The 16,994-nt window shown below is 40.4% G+C and overlaps 1 protein-coding gene across 9 annotated transcripts in view; it reads right to left on the bottom strand.

Moving 5' to 3' along the window:
* RNASEH2B (ribonuclease H2 subunit B) overlaps positions 1-16,994 on the bottom strand; it is an 84,404-nt gene that overhangs the window by 45,342 nt on the left and 22,068 nt on the right. For 6 of the 9 annotated variants that reach the window (XR_006060939.2, XM_042254752.2, XM_027973570.3 and 3 more), the window contains 4 exons: positions 15,609-15,680; positions 13,574-13,681; positions 11,023-11,099; positions 6,845-6,968 (listed from right to left, as the gene is read on the bottom strand). Coding sequence is in view for 8 of the 9 variants with exons in the window: in XM_042254752.2 (XP_042110686.1) it covers positions 6,845-6,968; positions 11,023-11,099; positions 13,574-13,681; positions 15,609-15,680 (381 nt within the window). In the remaining variant the exon portion in view is untranslated. Of the gene's footprint in view, positions 1-6,844; positions 6,969-11,022; positions 11,100-13,573; positions 13,696-15,608; positions 15,681-16,994 lie in introns of all 9 variants that reach the window. The other 3 variants (XM_060394370.1, XM_027973571.3, XM_042254751.1) reach the window with 2 other exon arrangements.

Raw genomic sequence — 16,994 nt, 5'->3', positions numbered from 1 at the left:
TACAAAAGGAGGGCTGCTTCTAAGAGCACATGGCCACCACTCAGAACACGTGTGCTGCTGACTCTCAGACCTTCCGACCGTTGCCTGAGACAATCTCCCTAGAGGCTCCCATCCAAGAATCCCACCTTGACTCTGCCGCTCGCTCGTCTCTTGCCTCTGCCTCCAAATTTCGTGAAAGGATGATCTACAACCTGCCACAGCTTTCCTTCCTCTTGCTCACTGTCTGAGCCCCTTGCAGCCCCCTTCCCTCCAGAATGCTGGTTCAGAAGAGGAGACGAGGCTCTGAGCGGTACTGCTGGGGCTCCTACACCCCCAGTCACCTATCAAATGAGGGGATGCACAACATCTGGCACATGGCAAGTCCTTCATGTTATTTAAGAAAAAATGAAGTAGCTCATTAGTGATAATAACATCACATCTTCAAGCCTGTGCTAAGTTCTTCACACGTTTTCTCACTGAATGCTCAGAATAGATCTCAGGTGGAAACTACTATTTGTCTCCACCTTAAAAAACTAAGTTTGAGTGAAGTTAAAATAAATTGTCCAAAGTCACTGAGCTGGTAAACAGGAGCACTGGATTCCTTCTCAACCTGGATGGTGTCTGAGAAGCCATGGATTTGGTGTTCATTGCGACCTTATGGACTGCAGACTGCCAGGCTCCTCTGTCCATGGGATTCTCCAGGCAAGAATACTGGAGTGGGTTGCCATGCCCTCCTCCAGGGGATCTTCCCAACCCGGGGATCAAACCCATGTCTCTTATATCTCCTGCATTGGCAGGTAGGTTCTTTGCCACTAGAGTCACCTGGGAAGCCAGGATATCATTTTATCAGTGTGTTAAGAGGTCTTTATACATTTGGGATACACACACACACATATACACACATACACTATCAGATTTTTGTCATGTAACTATTTTCTTTCAACTGTAGTTTGTCTTTTTTTTTTCTTAATGGTATCTTTCAGAAAAGAGAAGATATTAGTTTTACTGAAATGTAATCTACAATTTTTTTAATGGTTAGTGGCTTTTGTGTTCTATGAAATCTTTGCCTGTCCTCAAGGTCACAAAGGTTTTCTTCTATGACTTTTTCTAGAAATTCAGTAGTTTTCATTTTTTGCATTTAAGTTATTAATCCATTTCAAGTTAATTTTTGTGTATGATTCTGAGCTAAGAGTCAATGTTGTTTTTCACATGGATACCCAATTTTTCCAGGTCATATGTTGAAAAGATTATCTTTTCTCCCACTGAATTGTCTTGACACCACTGAAGAAAACAACTGGCTACACAAATGTCGGTCCGCTTCTATTCTGCTTGGCTCCATGTAACTCTCTCTTTATCCTTGTTCCAGTGCCATACTTTCTTGTCTGTTGTAGTTTTACGGTAAGTCTTGAATCAGGTTGTATAAGTTTTCCAACTTGTTCTTCTTTTTCAAAATTGTTTTGACTACTACAGATTCTCTGCACAGTTTTATAAATTCTAGAATCAGCTTATCGAATTTTACAAAAAAAAAAAGGCTTGAGAGGCATTGCATTAAATCTAGAGATGACTTTGGAGAAGATGGTCATCTTAACAATACTGAGTCTTCCAACTCATGAACATGGTATATCTATTTATTTAATTCTTTAATTTTTCTTTGCAATGTTTTACCGTTGTTCAGTGTACTGGTCTTGCATATATTATGCTACCTTTATCCCTACAACCTCATGATTTTTTAATATTACAAATGGCATGCTTTTATTCCACTGTCCAATTGTTCACTGCTAATATACAGAAACAGAATTGATTTCTGTATATTGACCTTATATCCTGGGAACTTGTTTATTGGTTCCAGTGATTTTTTTTTTGGTAAATTCTTTTGAGCTTTTTATATACATGACCCATATTGTTGATGCAAAAAGACAATTCACTATTACTTTCTAAGCTATATATCTTAAATTTTGTTCTTATCAAAACCACTAGGACGTCCACCACGTTGGTGAGTAGACGCGGAGAGGACTGACATCCTTATCTTGTCCCAATCTTAGGGAAAAAGTGCGTTCAGTCTTTCACAGTGAAGTATGATATTAGCTTACGTTTATCATGGATGTCCTTTAAAAGAATGAGGAGGTTCCTTTCTATCTCTAATGTGCTGAGAATTTATATAATGACTGAATTTTGTTAAGGGCTTTTCCTACATCTGTTGAGATGATCATACAGTTTTTCTTTTGTTATGCATAAATATGGTGAATCATACTGATTGATTTTCTAATGTTCAACCAACTCTGCACTCCTATGATAAACCTCACTTGGTTTTAACATACTATCCTTTTTACACAGTTAATTTGCTATATTTTTAAAGTATTTTTCAGTCTATGATCATAAAGAATACTAAATTATAGTTTTCTTTTAGCCACTCTGCTTTCATAAAATTAGTTGGGAAATATGCCTTTCTCATTTAATTTCTAAAATAATCTAAGTATCATTATTTCTTTTGAGTATTATTTTTTCCTTCAAGTATCATAGAATTCACTTAATGAAGCCAGGTGGGCCTAGAGCTTTTTTTTTTTTTTCCTAAGTTTTTAAGCTGCAAATTTATTTTGAATTAAACATTCCCTGGACAAGATGATCACTAAGAAATATCCAACTTGAATACCCCAGAATGCTATACAAGGACGAAGTACATAAACTACCACTTAATTTTAAAATTTACCTATTTTGATAAGCAAAGTGGTTTAAAATATTCATGAAGGCCACAGATTGTCCACGATTATGAAAATTACCACAGTATGTTCTGTCAGTTCAATTCAGCCATTCAGTCACGTCTGACTCTTTGGGACCCCGTGGACTGAAGCACGCCAGGCCTCCCTGTCCCACGCCAACTCCTGGAGTTTACTCAAACTCATGTCCATCGAGTTAGTGATGCCATCCAACCATCTCATCCTCTGTCGTCCCCTTCTCCTCCTGCCTTCAATCTTTCCCAGCATCAAGGTCTTTTTCAATGAGTCAGTTCTTTGCATCAGGTGACCAAAGTATTGGAGCTTCAGCTTCAGCATCAGTCCCTTCAATGAGTATTTTGGACTGATTTCCTTTAGGATGGACTGGTGTATCTCCTTGCAGTCCAAGGGACTCTCAAGAGTATTCTTCAACACCACAGTTCAAAAGCAACAATTCTTTGCACCCAGCTTTCTTTATAGTCCAACTCTCACATCCATACATGACTTCTGGAAAAACCATAGCTTTCACTAGACAGACACTTGTTGGCAAAGTACTGTCTCTGCTTTTTAATATGCTCTCTAGGTTGATCACAGCTTTCCTTCCAAAGAGCAAGGGCCTTTTAATTTCATGGCTGCAGTCACCATCTGCAGTGATTTTGGAGCCCCCAAAAATTAAGTCTGTCACTGTTTCCATTGTTTTCCCCATCTATTTGCCATGAAGTGACTGCACTAGATGCCATGATCTTAGTTTTCTAAGAAACTTTTTCACTCTCCTCTTTCACGCTCATCAAGAGGCTCTTTAGTTCTTCTTTAAGAACGGTGTCATCAGCATATCTGAGGTTATGGATATTTCTCCCAGCAATCTTGATTCCATCTTGTACTTTATCCAGCCACGCATTTCGCATGATGTACTCTGTATATAAGTTAAATAAGCAGGGTGACAATATGCAGCCTTGATGTACTCCTTTCCTGATTTCGAACCAGTCTGTTGTTCCATGTCCAGTTCTAACTGTTGCTTCTTGACCTGCATACAGATTTCTCAGGAGGCAGGTCAAGTGGTCTGGTATTCCCATCTCTTGAAGAATTTTCCACAGTTTATTCTGATCCACACGGTCAAAGGCTTTGATGTTGGCAATTTGATCTCTGGTTCCGCTGCCTTTCCTAAAACCAGCTTGAACATCTGGAGGTTCACGGTTCACATACTGTTGAAGCTTGGCTTGGAGAATTTTGAGCATTACTTTGCTGGCACGTGAGATGAATGCAATTGTGCAGTAGTTTGAGCATTCTTTGGCATTGCCTTTCTTTGGGACTGGAATGAAAACTGACCCTTTCCAGTCCTGTGGCCACTGCTGAGTTTCCTATATTTGCTGGCATATTGAGTGCAGCACTTTCACAGCATCATCTTTTAGGATTTGAAATAGCTCAACTGGAATTCTATCACCTCCACTAGTTTTGTTTGTAGTGATGTTTCCTAAGGCTCACTTGACCTTGCATTCCAAGATGTCTGGCTCTGGATGAGTGATCACACCATCATGGTTATCTAGGTCATGAAGATCTTTTTTGTATAGTTCTTCTGTGTATTCTTACCACCTCTTCTTATTATCTTCTCCTTCTATTCTATTGTGTCCTAAACTTAATATTTGCAAGAGTTTGTGAGTTAGATAACACGTACATATCCTGGAAAGGTTTCTTTCCCTAATTTGTCCGGTGCCTGTAAAACTGGTCTTGAACATCTGGAAAGACTGGGTTTACAAAATAAAGATGGAATAAAAAGGAGTCCACAATCAAATAACATGTTCAGCAATTGGGTAATCGGTTCTCAAACTTGAATTTCCCTGATGTATTGTTGAACAAACTGCCTGGAGCACATTTTCACATCTACTTTCTAAATGTTTTCCACAACTGAGAAACTCATATGGTCTCTTTTTTTTCCTCTTGCCTCCTGGGAATAGAAACTTGGCAACGGTGCTTGGGCTATTTTAATCAGGTAAGTTTTCCTGGCTCTTCCTGTTAATCCTATCTGACAATGCAGAGCAGCTTTTGCTTGCAATATGAAACAGAGCATTACACTCAAGACGAAGTTCATAACCCTTTATTAGTCCTTTCCCCTGTCAACTCTCCACTGAATGGGAGCTTTTTTGGCAAGAAACATATTGAGCCCCAGAGCTAGCAGAGACACATCATTTCCTTCACTAATAAAGTGAACAGTGCTAACTAAAGCCACCACCATCACCATTCAGGATACAAGCAACTGGGGCTGGGTTTATCCAGTGGGGAGAAGGCAAGGGGTGAAGGTTCTCATAAACCTAGCAGGCTTAAGTGTTAGTTGCTCAGTTCATGTCTGACTTTTTGCATCTCATGACTGTTGCTCACCATGCTCTTCTGTTGGCAGAATTCTCCAGGCAAGAATACTGGAGTAGACTGCTATTCCCTCCTCCAGGGGATCTTCCCAACTCAGGGACTGAACTCAGGTTTCCTGCATTTCAAGCAGATTCTTTACTATCTGAGCCACCAGGCAAGTCGGACACAGCCGGGTCACTAACACCTTCATTTTCAGACATTTTTATTATTGTCTGATTATCCTCATTCTCCCACTCAAACCACTTGACTATATATTAATCAATGGACCATCAAACAAGTGTGTACTGGTCATTTACTATATGTGAGCGTGCATGCTCAGTTGCTCAGCTGTGTCAGACTCTTTGTCATCCCATGGACTGTAGCCTGCCAAGCTCCTCTGTACATGGAATTCTCCAGGCAAGAACACTGGAATGAGTTGCCATGTTCTTCTCTAACAGATATGTCCAACCCAGGGATGGAACCCAGGTCTCTTGAACTACAGACAGATTCTTTACCATCTGAGCCACCTGGGAAGCAGTGTTCTTGCCTGGAGAATCCCAGGGACGGGGGAGCCTGGTGGGCTGCCGTCTATGGGGTCGCACAGAGTCGGACACGACTGAAGGGACTTAGCAGCAGTACTTAAACACTAGGAAAGAATTAAAAATCTCTAGTTAGAAGCCTTAATGACACTAACATTTACTGTGCACCCAGCATTCTCTGGGCACTGATTTACTTGTATTATTTCATTTAATTCCTGAAGTATCTCTTTGTGGTAGAAACTATTAATTGTAATACCTAAACAATGTTCATATGCTGGTCATTAGAGATCTCAACAATCTAAAGCTAAGAGAAGGAAAGCTTCATTTTATGACTTAGAACAATTCTGAAGGGGACTAATTATAATGTATAGTAGAATATGAGGAGTACTCTTAACCCTTCACACCCTTCATCTGGCACATCGTGGATGCTGAAAAGTTTGAATGATTTACTCAAAACTATGTAGCAAATACATTTTTAATTTTTCTTGTAGGCCATCAGATCCTGCAATCAGATGACCAGGTTTTTCCTAAAGAAATTATTTCCCTGAGATTTAAAGCAAACATAACAAAATATTAAGAGTGGTTGATTATTGGGGTTGGGGACAAACAGTATTTGTAGTTTTTTACTCTGAGTTTTCCATTATTTTTAAATTTTTCAATAAAAACATTGCTTCACCTGACCATGTGTTTTCATTTTCAAAGCAGATATATCATCAACTTCTATACGGTGCATCCCTGCAAAACCCAGTTTTCACTTCCCTTACACTCTACTGCTGTTGCCCTAACTTGTCATTTGTCTCCATCAGAGTCAAAGCAAAGTAAGATGAAGGCCAGTATTTTACTTACGACTATCCCTAGAGCCTGGCTCTAGTGCTTAATATATGCATCTTAGTAGGTGCTCAATAAATGTTTCCTGAATCAATAAAGGCATAGCTTTTATGCAAGTTTTGCACATGGAAACCCAAGGCAAAAAGCAGTTGAGGGACTTACGCAAAGTCACAGCCTCGTTCAAAGAACGAACTAAAGCCTGAGCCTCGTGAACCCTGGCCCTGCAGGACACAGGCCACCATATTTCACTGGTCCAAACCTCACAGACGGAACAAGCAGTGCAGTAGAGGAAGAATACCGACAAATGGAAGGGAATCTGAGCCAGAACTCTTCCTATAACCCACACGAATAAGCATCACATTCCGCAGGCCTTCCAGCTGCTGTGCTCTCAGACCGGCCAGTTTCCCCAGCAGCCATAAGCCTGACTTCACAGGCCACATGCTATACCTTTCTCCTCTGTCACGTGGCGAAGTAACTTCTCAAGTTCAGGAAGTTTCAGCAACAAGATGCAATCCGGGAACATGTCATCCATCACAACTTGATCCAGGGGCTGAAACTTCCCCTGAAAAGACTGTAAGTCAGTCAGGAGGCAAGCACTCCAGTCAACAGACTCATACATTATTTTTAAGAAAAGAGAGAAAAAGATACATAATTTCATAGCTGGAACTTTAAACTAAGTTCCAAGCCATCTGTTCCACCCAAGAACTCCCTCTATGGGGACAAGCTCCAGAACTGACTCTCAGCTCCCTTTAGAAAGCTCTTGAAAGCACTGGGGATCCACTGACAAGTGGCAAGAAAGGCTTCAGTTTAAATATTCTCTTTTTCCGAGATAGTAAGAATAATCCACAGGCTTCCCAAGTCTCACTGGCTTCAGATTCCTAGCTTAGTCTATTTTCTTCTGTGATCACCCGAAGTGTTAAATATTTAACTACTTTAAAACAATGATTTACTTATATGTAATGAACTATGCAGTCATGACAGAATCATTTCATAATAAACTACTGTTTCATTTTCCTTTTCTTTACCATGTATACACAAAAAGGTTCTGAAATAAGAAGTTTGTTTGAACATAAAGTCAGTAACAGCTGGGAGAGCTAGACAGAAGAATTATTTTTTACTGATCGTAAAATAAATTGTATATTTAAAAAAAAAATAGGTCACCATTTCAAAAGTGAATGAAAGTGGAAGTGCTAGTCACTTAATTGTGTCTGACTCTTTGTGACCCCCATGACTATCACCCACCGGGCTCCTCTGTCCACAGAATTCTCCAGGCAAGAATATTAGAGTGGGTTGCCATTTCCTTCTCCAGGGGAATCTTCCTGACCCAGGGATCGAACCTGAATCTCTTGCACTGCAGGCAGTTTCTTTACCATCTGAGCCACCAGGGAAGTCCCAAGTGAAAATGTTAGTTGCTCAGTGGTATTTTTCTTAATTAAATAGAGAAAGATCATATCTAAAATATAGGGGAGGAATATCTGAGTGCCTCATGGGCTATTTCAAGGGGGACTTAAAGTATTTGAGAAGAGACAGCAAAACAGTTTACAATGAAAGCCAACCACCACCACGAGCTTCATTCTACATCTGCCAACCTGAGCCAGTAACAGCACCCCCAGAGCCTCCCAGAGAGCCAAGGTGAGGATTAATTCACCAGTCAAGTCAGGTTCTTAATGGGAAACAGGGGAACAGTCGCCCTAAATGGGGGGAAGGCCTTTAAAGGTGCCTCCCTGAACACTTCCAGGGCCTTCCTGGGGGTGACTAGAACCATTTCTGCTCCTCAGATATACATGGCTTAGTAGCCTCACTGCTCTCATGCCCTAATTATACTGGTTATCACAGCAGCTTCCAGATAAGGGGAAACATGATTAAACTAAGGAACAAAACTTGACTAAACCACACTAGAAAACAGAGTAAAGATTCAGGACAGGGGGAGAATATGAGAAAACAAGGTACATGAGGAGAAAGCACAATTTTGAATTTTAAGTCAGTTTCATTACTCAGTGTTTACTGCAAATTAAATTGATATAAATACAAAACAGGAGTTTTGGAAAATGGGCCTAAGTACTCAATGAGAACCCATCAGCTCTTAAACTACTGGGAAACATGTTGAGTGCAAAAATAAGATGTGGCTAAGTGTTTAAATAACACTATTCCTCGATGTTGTTATTTCGAAGGTTTTCAAGCTGTGGTTGGTGGTCCCTGGGAGGCCCCAGTACCCTTGCAGGGGGTCCACAAACTTCAAACTACTTTCATAATAATGCTATCGTGCTGTCTGCATTTTCACTGTGCTGACATTTGCACTGATGACTCCAGTGCAAAGGTGGGGAAAACTGCTGGCTTTTCAGCACCAGTCACGATGGTGCCGGCGAACTGCCCAGTGGTCACTGTGTTCTTCACTGCATGGACAAGCCGTTATAAAAACGTCAGTTTACTTAAGGATTTCCTGGACCAAGCAGCAAAACAATTACTTTTATTTAAATCTTGACCCTGAGTGCAAGTCGGTTCAATGTTCTGTGTGATGAAAGTGAAGCGTGGCTAAAGCACTTCTGCTGTTGCTGAGGCTCAAGGAAACGCATTGCGTAACTATCTGAGTTGTGAGCAGAACTAGCTGCCCTTTACTCGGATTTTCACCTGAAAACATCACTATGGACTATGGTTATTCAGACTTGAGTATTTGACAGAACATCAATGCAGTGAATCTGTCACTTAAAGGGAAAGACTGACAGTATTGTAGCCAATGAAAAAATTTGAACTTTAAACAAAAATTAGAATTGCAGAAAATTTGTATCTGTCACTATGACATGCTTCCCAGCATTCAAAGAGTTTTCTAAAGAGATCACTCAGTTCAGTTCAGTTCAGTTGCTCAGTCGTGCCCGACTCTTTGTGGCCCCATGGACTGGAGGACACCAGGCATCCCTGTCCATCACCAACTCCTGGAGCTCACTCAAACTCATGTCCATCGAGTTGGTGTTGCCATCCAACCATCTCATCCTGTCATCCCCTTCTCCTCCTGCCTTCAGTCTTTCCCAGCATCAGGGTCTTTTCCAATGAGTCAGTTCTTTGTATCAGGTGGCCAAAGGATTGGAGCTTCAGCTTCAACATCAGTCCTTCCAATGAATATTCAGGACTGATTTAATTAAGGATTGACCGGTTGGATCTCCTTGCAGTCCAAGGGACTTTCAAGAGTCTTCTCCAACACCACAGTTCAAATGCATCAATTCTTCAGCGCTATGCTTTCTTTATAGTCCAACTCTCACATCCACACATGACTACTGGAAAAACCATAGCTTTGACTAGATGGACCTTTGTCAGCAAAGTAATGTCTCTGCTTTTTAATACGCCGTCTAGGTTGGTCAAAGCTTTTTTTCCAAGGAGCAAGCATCTTTTAATTTCATGGCTGCAGTCACCATCTGCAGTGATTTTGGAGCCCAAAAAAATAGTCTGTCACTGTTTCCACTGTTTCCCCACCTATTTGCCATGAAGTGATGGGAACAGTTGCCATGGTCTTAGTTTTTTGAATGTTGAGTTGTAAGCCAGTTTTTTCACTCTCCTCTTTCACTTTCATCAGGAGGCTCTTCCGTTCCTCCAGTAATATTAAATTAACAAAGGTGTGTGTGTGTGTGCATGCGTGCTTGTGTTCTGTGGACATTTGGAAGACCTGAAAAATTCAGTGAGACAATATTTTCCAAATGGGCTTATGATTTTTATTTTCAAAATAAATAAATAAATAAGACTATTTTTAAATTTCTCAGTTTTAATTTCTGATGTAGTCAATGAAACTGTACTGTTAGTCACTCAGTTGTGTCTGACTCTTTGTGACCCCATAAACTATAGCCCACCAGAGTGCTCTGTCCATGCAATTCTCCAGGCAAGAATATTGTAGCGGGTTGCTAATCCTTTTCCAGGGGGTCTTCCTGACCCAGGGATTGAACCTGGGTCTCCAGCACTGCGGGTGGATTCTTTACAATCTGAGGCCCCTGGGAAGCCCAATGTAGTCAATATTGATAGATAAAACACATAGGAACAAAAAGCTCTTTGGGATCCTTAATAATTGTTAAGTGTAACGGTATCCTAGGACCAAAGTATTTCACAACCTCTGTTTGGAACTATTACTATTAATAAACTCTGTCTTTATATTACAAAGGTAAATTTTACTGTCTGGGATTCCTTAAGTCTCGGCTATAGCTTCCCCATTAATGAGCTTTTTGCTGGACACACACTCCAGTGTACCTATTTCACAGTCTCTCACAAAGAAGAAAATGAAAGACAATAAATCTACTTTCTGCTCTTAAGGATTGAGGTCTTAACATCTGCACCGTATTTCAAAATGAATGAGGTTTTCATTGTTAGGCTTTGTCAAACAAGGAAGGGAGGAAACACAGAGGGGTAGGCGGTTCTCAGAAGTCTCTGGTGAACCAGTCCAGAGGTCATGGTGCAGTGTCTCAGGCCTGCCGACCAGTGCTCCAATCCACACTGGCACACACGATGCAGGCGTGCAACACCAACCAAGTTACATCTCAACTGTGGGGGATCTACACTGGGGCCACTGTAAGGACAGAGAGGAAGTTAAACAAGAAAAAAAGCTATTCTATTTCCCCACTGTCAATAACTCAACCTGGGAAACTCACCTCTTTATCGGCCTTTATAAGGTAGTGGAGAAGCAGAAACAGAGGGTCCACAGGTGTGGCAAAGTGAAGAAGACCTCCTATAGATTAAAAAGAGAATTCAATGTTCTGGAAAGACAATTGAGTCATTTCATCTTAATCCTAATGTGGAAACCACCCACTGAAAAATATATGTGAAACTCCAAATTCAGAAGCTCCCCCTATTCAGGCCCAAGAATCTCTCAAGGGCAGAACGTGGTCCCTGAGGTTCTACTCCAAAGAGCTTCAAATCCTGGTGCAGAGAGGGGAGCCAAGACGCTCAACTGGATCTTCAACTTTCCATTTCTTCTTCAGAAATCATTTTTAACAGAGGCCCTCCTCTCCCCACCTCCCATTCCTCCCCCACCCCCACAAAATAGCAGGGTTGGGGGGAGAGAGGACAGAATGTGAACCAGGCAAGTATTAGGAAACCACTGTAAGTCCATCTACAGAGCTGCAGTAAAATGTAACTTCCTGTGCTTTTGAGGATGAAGCCATGGGAAAGTGATATTATTCCCTCTGTACATGGCTCCTTCTATGTGTTCTGGGCTCACAGTCAATGACTCAAAGCTCAGAGGTTGTTACCCACCCCAGATCCTGACCATCCCCCAAAGAAAAAATGCAGGTGGGTAGGTGTCTAACAAGACTGAGCATAGGAAACTGGGATCTCTGCAGTCAGATGAGTGATGCTCACTAGGCTGAAAGGAAAATAGGCAAATCAAACCAACTAGGCCTCCTGGACCTTACTTTTCTTTAGTCTATCACATCCCCTCCAAACATCCCAGAATCCTTCCATGGAAGTGACACAGAAGAGCAATAAGCAATTCATTTATCTCCATACTTACCAATTTGGTTTCAGGAAACAGGTACTGATTTTTATTCTCTAACACTGCAACCCAACTATACAGCCAAGAAATTCTAACCCTAAGTTATATACGTGAATACATTTCATAGTATGTTTAAGAAAAAATTAAGGGCATAATTTTATATGATGACCCTAGTTAATGATTTTTTTTAAAGTAGAAGGAAGTTTATGAAAACAATCTATCAGAAACTCTAAGCCCAGTTTATATGAGACATCTACTATATTCAGAAATTAGAAACAGGTTTCTCAATATCCTAGTGGCCATTCTTAAAAACAGCTCCTTCTTCAAGGTTACGTTTAAAAAGAAGACTATGAAAAAAAAACAGGCACCTTTGCTGAGAACCAAAAACTAAAAAAAAAAAAAAAAAAAGTCTATTTAAAAAAAAAAGCAGGTACCAACTCAAGACAGTTCAGAAGAGCTGGTCACTGCCTCTGAATGTTTTCCAGTTTCATCTGGATATTACTGTGTCTATGCAGCTAAACCCAAAGGCAAGTATACCACACTAGAAGTTGGAACTCTTACGTACTAGCAAATGAAAAATAAAAGGGAACAATAAAAAGGAAAGTATACTTGGCACCTACCACAGTCTACCATTGCCTTTTGGCAACTGAAAACCACTTCAAATGTTCTCATGCACATAGGTATATGAAATACACTGCCAGCAATAAACCCTTCTTCTGGATGTCTTACAAGAAAGGTCAAGAGGCCTTTCAACCTTAGCGCTAGGTGGCGGCTTAGACACTCGACAGAAGGCAGGGGCTTAGGAAGCAACAGAAACAAGACAAAGGAACAGTGGGAACTGAGATGGCCTCAACCACCCCAGGATACCCCTCCACCCCACCCCCAGCACCTCAGAACTGGCAGGGCTACATTTGGTATCCTGTCTCCTTCAGAGTCCACAATGACCCAAAACAAAGGAAAATAGAGAGAAACTGGATGTTGGGTGTGTGTGTTGGGGTGTAGGGTGAAAGTGAGAGTCATTCAGTCTTGCCTGACTCTTTGTGACCCCCTGGACTATACAGTCCATGGAATTCTCCAGGCCAGAATACTGAAATGGGTAGCCTTTCCTTTCTCCTGGGATCTTCCCAAACCAGGGACTGAACCCAGGTCTCCCACATTGCAGGTGGATTCTTTACCAGCTGAGCCACAAGGGAAGCCCAGAGGATAGGGAAGGTGGGGGCTTGCAATGGTAATTTATATGACAAAGCATTCAAAAATATCTTTGTTCTATTCTATTCTACTTTATTGATAGAAGCTATAGCAGTATCCATTTACAATGGAAACAAGATGTTAAAAAATTTGAAGACTCGCAAAAGAGGCTAAAAGAAGAGCAAAGAGTTTTAGTCAACACAGTGTGTACTCCATAGTACAAAAGTCATCTTACTTCTGACTCAGGGTGCGACAGTGTTTTAGGAGAAAAAAAATCAGAGTTGTTATTAACAGCTAAAAATTTCCTGACACCTAAGACACAAAGTTGTTGATCTAAACTTGTTCAAACCATCTTTCCTTTCTCCTTGATTAAACCCTACTCTGATGCCAGCAACAACAACAAAAAACAATTATGGACTAGACTCCGAGCCAGGCAGACTGTCTCAAGACTTCACGCGTGAAGGATTGGCAATGTCAGCGTATGTGTTTAGTTAATGGAAATATATACACTAGTCGCTTACCTGATTGAACTGATTCATTTATAAACCAAGAATGGTTTTTTTCCTTGAAAACTTTTATTTCAAACAGCTGCGGTAGACACATGTTGATCAAGTAAATGGCTCCTTCCCCTGTTAAGACAAATCTGTTTTTCATTTGTAAGTTTTCACACACACACACACACACTCAAAAGACTAATAGTTCTGAGAATTGTTCCTAATATGAACATAAACATACATACACAGTCTATACAAAGTTACTCCAAGGAAGGCTTGTAGCTATTACATACAAATGCTTGTTTCCCAACTCTATAATCCTCACTGAACTTAGACCAATAAATACAAAAGGGCAAATCATTTATCTTAACTGCTCCAAAGCCTCTCATTGAGTCCTCCATCACTCCTAAGCCACTCAAACCCAAATGGCTCGGTCAGATTAACTGAGTTGGCCTGTCAGGGGGTTGCAGCCTCCCACACCGAGGGACAAGATGGGGTCCGCACACCCTAGAGGGGAGGCCCCCAGGAGGAAGGCCAGGGCCCACAACAGCAGCACACTTTCAGCCGTGAGGAGTGAGGAGAGCCATGCCCAACTAGATGAAAATCTCCCTTTCCTCAGAGTCCCCAGAAAAAGGACCAGTAGAAGGGGTGAGGACTGCACTCATCTGCGTGAATCCCTTCAATGCAGGAATTTCCTTCCAAACAGCAGAGTCGGGGCCCTGAATTAGAACCTATCTCAACTGCATCTGGGCGTGTGCCCTTGGGGAAGCGCTGCCACCCTTTCTGTACCTGTTTCCACGCCTGTAACGTGGGAGCAATACTGAACTGCCTCACCAGAGATTTTTTAAGGATTAAAAAGAGAATATGGACACGTAAAGCTCCTAGCACAGCACATTAGTTAGTGCTCAGCAAAGGTTAGCCTTTATCTTCCCATAGTCAGTAAAGCAGTGTTGTCCATGGACATTTAGAATTTTCCAGGAAGCCTGGCTTTTCTTTGTATTTTACCTTTGTTAAACGCTTTACTGGTTATCTAAGATTTCTCTTGCAAAAACACTTCACACCTCATGTTACATTTATGCATACTAAGGAATTCCAAATAATATAGCTGACTGATTACATCCAATTTCGTTATGAGGAAAAGGAAACTGGAATGAGTTTCTGCCTCTCTTGCTACTTCTATTTACGTGTCCTTCCAACAACAGACAACGCAGCACCGCCCGCTGATGCCTCTTGCTGTCACTATTCAGTATGACAGTCCCCAGGAGGAGGACCTAGTCTGCTAAATATCAGACAGCTATTTAAAACCTTGTAAAATTAAGAAGAACCTTATAAATCTCGTAAAATAAATTGATGGAAAAACAATCTCACAAAGATAAATAATGTCATCAATATCACCATATATTTAGTATATTTTAATACTTTTGCCAGAAAATGATAAGACAAAGGAAAATACACTGAGTGTAGAGTTAAAATTATTCCTGATAAAATGTGTATTTCCTCAAAATACAATGTTTTTTAATGCAAAAAAAAAAATCACCCTTGACAGGAAATATATATATACTTTTTGGTCTGAACAAAATAAGGGAAGTACAGCTAAAAATGAAAGTATTCAAAACCTTGGCATGTCCAGTAAAATCTTCCCCTGCCCCTTTTTTAAACTCAGGTTATTTATTTTACTTTATAACGTGAGTATAAATGGAATCTTATATTGGATAGCTACTTTAAGAAAAGCTGGCTTTAAAAGGCCAAGGAAAACTCATCTGTTTTCAGAGAGAAATCAAACATGCTATGCTTTTTTGTTTTGCCAGCATTTCTGATGAATAAACAGTTCTATGGATTAAAATTATGAAGAAATTAAAAAAAACGTTCAGGTCAAGTGAATTATCTTAGAAGACTGGTTATGTCATTAGCTTGCTTTTGTCATCACGTAATATTGTTTTACCTTTAAAAGCTAGACAGGGAGAAAAAACATGAGAAGACAAATAAATGTACACACTTTTCAGCCACAACGTTTTAAAAATGTTCAAGTTATCAGGGGAGAAGGGAGGAGAGGGGCACTTACCTGAACATGGGTTAGCCAGTTTTACAAACACAAGCCCACTTTTCATCTTCTTTGAAGCATCCTTCAAATATTCTGGAAAGAAATACGTTGTAAAATTAGAAGACCGCTGCTTTGTTGCTCACTTGGCTCTTTTTCCTTCTTCTCTTTATATGACTTTTCTTTCTAAAAATCTTAGCTCTGTTCTACTGCTTATAAACTATGTGATGTTGTGCAAATTACCAATTTCTCTGAGAAGTGCAGTGGAATCTAAGGTAGTTTTAATTTACTTCTTGGAGAAGTGACGAGGAGCAGGACTCAGATGGCCGGCTTAAACCTTGGCTCAGCCACCTGACTGCTGTCACCTCAGGCAAGATTCCTCATGTCCTGTCTCAGGTGTCACATTTATAAAATGATGACGATGGACGGATACCTGCCTTTCCAAGGATTAAATGAGCTAATCTGTTGAAAGTTCTTAACGTACTCAGACAAACAGAAACCCATAATAAATGACAGCTTTTATTACTTTAATTATTTTATTGTTACTATTATTATGAAACAGAACATTTAAAAGATAAATATTTCCTATAAATTTATGTTTTTTGCCCATAATTATGATTACCTAACTCACATTCTCTGTCCATTTTTTTAGTAGGACATTTATATTTACTACCTTATTAGGAGTCTTTATACAGTAAGGATATAAACTCATTTTTTAGTGATTTTTTTAGGGGGCAGGGGAAGGGGCTGTGTGGTGTGGCTTGCAAGATCTGTTCCCTGACCAGGGATTTGACCTGGGCCAGAGCAGCAAAAGTCTCCAATCCTAGCCAGTAGGCCATCAGGGAGCTCCCTGTTTTTAATGATTATTTTGCCACTTAGGAGATAAACAAATCTTTGCGTAATCTCATCAATATTTTCCTTCATGGTTATCCCTTTTGCGTCATACTTAGAAAGTCCTTCTCTTCCTCAAGACTATCTGAATTGCCCTTATTTTCTTCTAATGCTTTTAAATTATATTTAACCTATTTGGAATACATCCCCTATAAAATAAGAGGAGGAGATTTCCAATTTTCACTTTTGCAGTGAGTTGTCCACTTGTTTCCACATCATCTACTGAGTGTGCACGTGCTAAGTCACTTCAGTCGTGTCTGACTCTTTGGGACCCTCATGGACTGTAGCCCACCAGGGATCCTCTTCCATGGGATTTTCCAGGTAAGAATACAAGAGTCCAGAGTAGGTGGCCATGCCCTCCTCCACATCCACTGAATAACCTAAGTTAAATGTTTAAGACACATTTATAAGTCTGTTTGTGGACACTGTACTTTGACCCACGAGTCTGTGGCTGTATTAGCATTAGTACTTCAATATCTTAATTACTATAGCTTTAAAAGACATTTTAACATCTGTTGA

The sequence above is a fragment of the Ovis aries genome, chromosome 10 (genome assembly GCF_016772045.2).
Source record: "Ovis aries strain OAR_USU_Benz2616 breed Rambouillet chromosome 10, ARS-UI_Ramb_v3.0, whole genome shotgun sequence".
Taxonomy (NCBI): domain Eukaryota; kingdom Metazoa; phylum Chordata; class Mammalia; order Artiodactyla; family Bovidae; genus Ovis; species Ovis aries.
The sequence above is the reverse complement of the archived record's forward strand: the minus strand, read 5'-3'. Positions and strand labels throughout refer to the sequence as shown.